The following is an 8005-nucleotide window of genomic DNA, read 5'->3' on the forward strand; positions in this document are numbered from 1 at the left end:
CTCAGTAATTGGGACATAATTATAGTCTGATTGTAGTCCAGTAGCCAGGAATAGAGAGTCTATTGTAGATGCTAAAGAAACAAGGATCGTTTTTTCTTGAGATGAGGTCTCACTCAGTCACCCAGGCTGGAGTGCAGTGGTGCGATCTCAGCTCACTGCAACCTCCACCTCCCAGGTTCAAGTGATTCTCCCGTCTTAGCCTCCCGAGTAACTGGAATTGCAAGCATGTGCCACCAACCCTGGCTAATTCTTGTATTTTTAGTAGAGACAAGGTTTCACCATGTTGGCCAGGCTGATCTAGAACTCCCGGCCTCAAGTGATCTGTCCACCTCAGCCTCCCAAAGTGCTGGGATTACAGTCATAAGCCATGATTCCTGGCACTTTCTTCCATAAGTTTGGTGGAAAAGTAATTGAGGCTTTTGCCATTATTTTCAATTTGCACCAACTATTACCATGTCAAGTCTAGAGGCTTCCGGCGGGCATCTAAGGTTGTTCACAGTGTGATCATCATTTTCAACCTCAGTTGCCACTTGCTTCCCCAATGTGGATTTCCTCTTTAGATAGGCAGAATTCACATCTTCACCATAGCTTTCTCTTAGGAATTGTTTTTTTTGAGACAAGGTCTCAATATGTTGCCCAGGCTGGCCTGGAACTCCTCAGCTCAAGCCATCCTCCTGCCTCAGCCTCCCGAGGAGCTGGGAGTTACAAGCATGAGTCTGGCATTACAGGCATGAGCCCTCCCGCCTGTCCATGATATAGCATTTAGTTAGTCTACCCTTTCTCTTCAAGGGCGCATAAGTCTCTTAAGATTTTTTCTGATCCTACTGCCATGCAATATGCTTATTTGAGTAGGTTTTTCCCACCCTCCTCCTCACTCATCTCTCCTGTATGTAGTGGGACATTTTTCTCTGCTTATGGAAAGAGACTGGCCACACAGTTGCCACATTTTGGATCTATACGTACATGGTCACCTGTAATGTCAAAGTCACAGAAGAGATCTTTGAGTTCCTGTTTTTGAATATTGAAGAGAAATCTATACATTCCGAAGTTTTTTGGACTGATTATCTGATCCCCATTCAGATCAAGCAGGTCAAAGACAGTCCGGGAATGACGATACATAAACTGTTCTTCCAAATGGTTCTGTTGCGAGAGAAATAGGTAAGATGAGCGACAGTGTTGTCAATGCTGCTTTCTAAACTTGTCTCATCAAGATATATCTTCACCAGCCCCTTCCCAAGAGAGCTAAAAGCAAAAGACAAAATCAGAAGCTCAGAGCTGAAAGTGTTCTGTCATCAATGCAGCAAGTCCCACTTCAGCATCTGCATTCAAAAAGAACTTGAAATCTGCCACATGTAGCAATCAATTCTGCTAGACAGAACTCTGGTTACTATAATGCATTTCCTCACATTCAGTGAAAGTCTTGTGAAACATCATAGCATGGGTGATAAAATGATGACCTTCTTTCCTCAAAAAAATGGGAACTGAGGCCGGGTACAGAGGCTCACACCTATTATCCAGCACTTTGGGAGGCCAAGGCGGGTGGATCACTTGAGGTAAGGAGTTTGAGACCAATCTGGACAACATGGTAAACCCCTGTTGCTATTAAAAATACAAAAATTAGCCGGGTGTGGCGGCATGCACCTGTAGTCCCGGCTACTCGGGAAGCTGAGGCATGAGAATTGCTTGAACCTGGATGGTGGAGGTTGCAGTGAGCTGAGATCATGCCACTGCACTCCAGCTTGGGTGACAGAGACTCAATCTCAAAAAAAAAAAAAAAAGAATTGAACTGGGTAAATACACACTGGAAGTATATATACGGTAAGGAAAGTTTCCACCTTCAGAAAATTCCCTGAGAAAAAGGATCATTGAAGGAGTGAGGCATTTGAGCTCACTGGTGATTCTCTGACAATCACCAGCTACAACGAGTGAAGAAAGGAATGTCGAGAAGGGATAGGATGGCCAAATCTGTCCTCTGTGAGGAGCAGGGGAGTGGGGGAGTGGGAGGGCAGCCACGAGGCTGGGGCTACAGCAGGGAGAGGCTGTTGAAAAACCTGAGCCATTCAGGAACTAAAGCTCATTGTTCTCCCCACCACCCTTTTTTATTCTTTTTTTTGAGATGGAGTCTCTGTCGCTCAGGCTGGAGTACAATGGCGCAATCTCAGCTTACTGCAGCCTCCACCTCCCGGGTTCAAACGATTCTCCTGCCTCAGCCTCCCGAGTAGCTGGGACTACAGGCACACGCTGCCATACCCAGCTAATTTTTGCATTTTTAGTAGAGACGGGGTTTCACCATGTTAGCCAGGATGGTCTCGACCTCCTGAGCTTGTGATCTGCCCGCCTCGGCCCCCTAAAGTGCTGGGATTACAGGCGTGAACCACCTTGCCCGGTCTGCACCACCCATTTTTAATTCCTCTTTTTAGTGAAAGGAAGAAAACCTCTGATACATTCCTAATTCAGTGCTCCTTTTAGGAAGAGAGTGGCAGCAGCCACGCTAACACTTGCCTCGTGAGCCAGCAGTATGCACACCAGCACGTAGAACTGCTCAAAACCGATCTCGCCCACAGCACTCCAGTCCAGCAAGTCAAACACGAGGTTGATCTGTGTCTTATTCAAGTCAGTCGCATGATGAAGGAAGTGGTAGAACAGCACATCTGTTAAGGGGGCAGGTGAGCACATGTGTTGGAAACAGTTCCAAAACGCTAAACAGCTGGGAGCTACATAAACGGTAGTGATGTTGGAAACTTGATCTAGGAAGAACGATGATAACATTTTGTTTCTGGCTTTGCCACTGTGCTTTCTACAATTCCTCAAACCTTCATCGCCCTTGAGCTTGTGGAATAGCAATGGACCTGGAGTTGTGGAGAATGAGATCATGGACAGGGCTTCGCTCCTGCCTCCAGCTCACACAAGTCCATTAGTCTATACCAGCATTTCTCAAACTGTAATGGGATACCAATCACTTGGGGATCTTGTAAAACTACAGATTCTGATTCAAGAAATCTGTTATGAAACCTGAGATTTCCCATTTCGTCAAGCTCCTAGGTGATGTAGCTGCAGCTGGTCTGAGCACCATGCATTGAGCGACAAAGGTGTGCCTCACATAGGAAGCAGCAGAGCTGGGGTTCAAGTGTGAATTTGCTTGACCATGGTGTTTTTTCCATGGTGAAACTCTGTCTTTTGTGCATTAGTTAATGCATATTTAATCATATACATTCAGAAGAAAAAATACTGAAAAACTCTTTAAAGAACTGGGAAGCGCCGGGCCTGGTGGCTCACACCTATAATCCCAGCCCTATGGGAGGCTGAGGTGGTTGGATTACTTACGTTGAGGAGTTTGAGACCAGCCTGACCAACATAGTGAAACCCTGTCTCTACTAAAAATACATAAATTAGCTGGGCATGGTGGCATGCACCTATAATCTCAGCTACTCAGAAGGCTGAGGCAGGAGAATCACTTGAACCCCGGAGGCAGAGTTTGCAGTGAGCCAAGATCGTGCCACTGTACTCCAGCCTGGAGACAGAGTGAGACTCCCTCTGAGAAAAAAAAAAAAAAAAAGAACTGGGAAGTTTTTGTTGTTGTTTTTTGTTTTTTTTCGTTTTCAAGATCTTTTTGCATACCAAGTACAGAGAAGTTTTTTGCCTGCCATTCTACTCATTAATCATAAATAAAAGATGAAAAAAAAAACATGGCAATACACTTACACAGTGTTATGTGGCTGTCTACAATTGTATGCACAAATCACAGTAACAAGGGATTTTTACTTTTATCTACATTGGTTTCCCTTTGCCCACTGATTACAGAAACTATCTCCTGCGTAAGAAATGGCTCCACTGAATACGTAAAACCTGTATGTGTAATGTGGAGTCCCAGCTGAAGCCAGCTAAAAGCACAGCAAATCTGTAGTCACAGTGTCATGATTTGGGGGCTTCTGACATCCCCTTAATGTTCCTTCTCTACACCTCCCTGGATATGAGCACCTGGAAACAACACACCATAATATACACAGTGATGTTTGTGTAATTGCTCCTGGAGAAACGTTTCCATGTGCAACTTAGTAGCCACTTACTAAAGACTATTTTGAGGCTGGGTGCTGTGGCTCACACCTGTAATTCAGCACTTTGGGAGCCCAAGGCAGGCGGATCACTTGAGGTCAGGAGTTCAAGACCAGCCTGGCCAACATAGTGAAACCCTGTCTCTACTAAAAATTCAAAAATTAGCCAGTGTGGTGGTGCACAGCTGTAGTCCCAGTGTTTGTTATTATTGTAATTATTATTCTTGGGAGCTGAGCCCCACTTAGGCATTAACTCTGGAGACCCCTTAGCAAGACTTCTTATCTGTCAAGTGGGAAGAGTTTGAATCTGATGAGCTACGGGATCCCTTCTACTTATTAATACTTGTGAATGACAAAAAAAAAAAAAAAAAAAAAAAGGCTGGGTGTGGTGGCTCACGCCTGTAATCCCAGCACTTTGGGAGACCAAGGAGGGTAGATCACCTGAGGTCAGGAGTTCAAGACCAGCCTGGCCAACATGATGAAACCTCGTCTCTATTAAAAATACAAAAGTTAGCCTGGCTTGGTGGCGGGAGCCTATAATCCCAGCTACTTGGGAGGCTGAGGCAGGAGAATCGCTTGAACCCAGGAGGTAAAGGTTGCATGAGCCAAGAGGGCACCACTGCACACCAGCCTGGGCGACAGAGTAAGTCTCCGTCTCAAAAAAAAAAAAGAAAACAAAAAAAAAGGCTGCAGATCTCAACTGTGCTCGTTGAGTTCACAAACACATAGAATTCCAATTAAAGCACTTTAGGTTCTTTTCAGGACTGGATAGAAATAAGGAATCCTACCTATTCACTTGCTCTGACCGCTGAGAGAGAAATGCTATTTGTGAGTAAGGGGTTTCTCCGTCGTTATTTTAAGGGTTCGTTCAATCTTTAAAAACAAACAATAAAAAGGGGACACCTTCTTTTTCTCTTTAATAGAGATTTACGTACAGTGCGTTGCCAAATCTTCACAATAACCCTGCCTTGATAAAGCAGCTGCAGGGGACCTGGTTGTAAATAAAAGGTTAACATGGAAACATGGGCTCTCTGCCTGCCAAGCCCACACTGAGTCTCGCTGGGATGCTTGAGGAGAAGAGTCTCAGCTCCCTGGTAACCAGTTCACTCCCTGGTGATGCAATACCCAGGAGATAATGCCATGCTCAGGTCGGGTCACAGAGGGACTGGAAGGGTGAAGGCACAGCCTTAGTGTTTGCCCTCCTGTGGGGGAATGACTTAAGGTTTTGGAGATTTGGGTGAGCCAGAGTCTGCTGCTTTCAAAACAGTCATTTATTTAAGAAAGACAGAGTCTCACTCTGTCACCAAGGCTGGAGTGCAGTGGTGCTATCTTGGCTCACTGCAACCTCCGCCTCCCAGATTCAAGCGATTCTCCTGCCTCAGTCTCCCGAGTAGCTGAGATTACAGGCGCCCACCGCCATGTCAGGCTGACTTTTATATTTTTAGGATAGACAACGTTTCACCATATTGGCCAGGCTGGTCTCCAACTCCTGACCTCAGATGATCTACCTGCCTTGGCCTTCCAAAGTGCTGGGATTACAGGCATGAGCCACCGTGCCCAGCCTTTTTTTTTTTTTTGTCATTCACAAGTACCTATAAGTAGAAGGTAGACGGGATCCTGCAGCTCATCAGATTCAAACTTCCCACATGACAGATTAGAAGTCTTGCTGAGGGGTCTCCAGGGTTACTGCCTGAGTGGGGCTCAGCTCCCAAGAATAACAATTACAATAATAACAAACACTTATTAAGTCCTTACAATGTGTCAGACACTGTGCTAAGCATTTGCCATACATTATCTCATTACCTTTTTTTTTTTCCAACTTTGAGATGGACTCCATTATAAGAAGCCTCACCTTGGCCGGGCGCGGTGGCTCAAGCCTGTAATCCTAGCACTGTGGGAGGCCGAGGCGGGTGGATCATGAGGTCAAGAGATCGAGACCATCCTGGTCAACATGGTGAAACCCCGTCTCTACTAAAAATACAAAAAATTGGCTGGGCATGGTGGCGTGTGCCTGTAATCCCAGCGACTCAGGAGGCTGGGGCAGGAGAATTGCCTGAACCAGGGAGGCGGAGGTTGCGGTGAGTCGAGATCGCGCCATTGCACTCCAGCCTGGGTAACAAGAGCGAAACTCCGTCTCAAAAAAAAAAAAAAAAAAAAGAAGGCTCACCTCTAGATGAGGAAAATGAGACTTGGAGAGGTGATGATGAGGTATCAACACCACCAAAGAATAACAGGTGTTGACCAGGATTCCACCACACAGCCTGCAATTCTTTCCTCCCCACTGAACTGTCCCAGCGTCAATTCTCAGTTGGCAATTTCTCTCTGTGCTTCAACTAGAAGATAAAAGATTTACTAACAGACTGGGCACAGTGGCTCACACCTGTAATCCCAGCACTTTGGGAGGCTGTGGTGGGTGGATCACCTGAAGTCAGGCGTTCGAGACCAGACTGGCCAATATGGTGAAACCCTGTCTCTACTAAAAATACAAAAAATTATCTGGGCGTGGTGTGGGCCGCCTGTAACCTCAGCTACTCGGGAGGCTGAGGCAGGAGAATCACTTGAACCCAGGAGGCAGAGGTTGCAGGGAGCCGAGATTGTACCATTGCACTTCAGCTTGGGTGACAGAGCAAGACTACGTCTCAAAAAAAAAAAAAAAAAAAAAAAATTTACTAACAAAACAATTTCTGGCTCTGCAAGTTTTCCCGCACATTAGCTAGAAATCAGGTAAGGACCCAGAGGAGACATGTCTGGAAGTACTGACCATTCAAGGTGTTCTTGCCGTGAACATCTAGGAGGTGAAAATATTCCAACAAAGCCCTCACATTTCTCACAGATAGTAAGCAGTGTACTTTGTCCAGATAGAGGTACCACAGAAAGGATCCTTGCTTCAGTCTCATCTTAGTATTCTGTAAACTGAAGGCTCTGGCAACCAGAAATAGAATAGAGAATCCTGCCTCAGAAGTAGAATGTTGGACAGAGTGTCTGAAACCTGGCAGCAGTAAAGGTAAACACGTGAGAAGAAACAGTCAAAAAGTAAAATTGCTGCTTAATTTTTCCAGCTATGCTATAGATATCTGTTGTCTGAAATCTCTTGCTAACGTGATTATCCTTATGTCACTAAAATACAATTATTTCTAAGATCCACACAGAAATGAATGAGAGAATGTGCTACACAGGAAAACTGCTACAAAGCCCAAGTGGTTTTCAGAGCATTTATAGCCTAAAGCATTTATTAGAAACAAGAAATATTGAAAAACACACAGAAAAGTACTAAAAGAACCTAGAATAAGTACAATAAAATAATGTCAAAGAGGAGGAATCTCCCTTCCCTTCCCCTCCCCTCCCCCCCTCCCTTCCCCTCTCTTTTTCCTTTCTTTTTGAGACAAGGTCTTGCTCTGTCACCCAGGCTGGAGTGCAGTGGGGCGATCGCTGCTCATTGCAGCCTCCACCTCCCGGCCTCAGCAATCCTCCCACCTCAAGCCCCCAAGTAGCTGGAACCACAGGCGCGTGCCACCACACCAGGCTAATATGTGCACTCTTGGTAGAGATGGGGTTTCTCCATGTTGCCCAAGCTGATCTTGAACTGCTGGGCTCAAGCAATCCACCCTCTTTGGCCTCCCAGAGTGCTGGGTTGACAGGCGTGAGCCACCATGCCTGGTCTTCATATTTTTAAAAAGCAAAAATAATCAAGTAAAATTGGTTTTAATAACATTTTATCTCATCTGACACAATGGTTGTCAAAGAAAATTTTAAAAAAGAATAACATTTAATCTAACCCAATATATCCAAAATATTCATTTCAATTTGTAATCAACGTTTTTTTAAAAATTAAAATCCAGGGGCCGGGCTCGGTGGCTCAAGCCTGTAATCCCAGCACTTTGGGAGGCCGAGGCGGGTGGATCACAAGGTCAAGAGATCGAGACCATCCTGGTCAACATGGTGAAACCCCGTCT

General features: G+C 45.4%; 1 protein-coding gene across 1 annotated transcript; it reads right to left on the bottom strand.

The window, feature by feature from the left end:
• Positions 1 to 366: 366 nt before the first annotated feature.
• EFCAB9 (EF-hand calcium binding domain 9) lies at positions 367 to 6949 on the bottom strand. The gene is made up of 3 exons (XM_017547716.2): positions 6814 to 6949; positions 2503 to 2651; positions 367 to 1140 (listed from the first exon to the last, which is right to left on the bottom strand). Exons 1-3 carry the CDS (start codon positions 6947 to 6949, stop codon positions 913 to 915), a joined length of 513 nt encoding a protein of 170 aa, XP_017403205.1. The 3' UTR covers positions 367 to 912.
• Positions 6950 to 8005: the final 1056 nt, after the last annotated feature.

The sequence above is a fragment of the Cebus imitator genome, unplaced genomic scaffold (assembly GCF_001604975.1).
Source record: "Cebus imitator isolate Cc_AM_T3 unplaced genomic scaffold, Cebus_imitator-1.0 Scaffold200, whole genome shotgun sequence".
Taxonomy (NCBI): Eukaryota; Metazoa; Chordata; class Mammalia; order Primates; family Cebidae; genus Cebus; species Cebus imitator.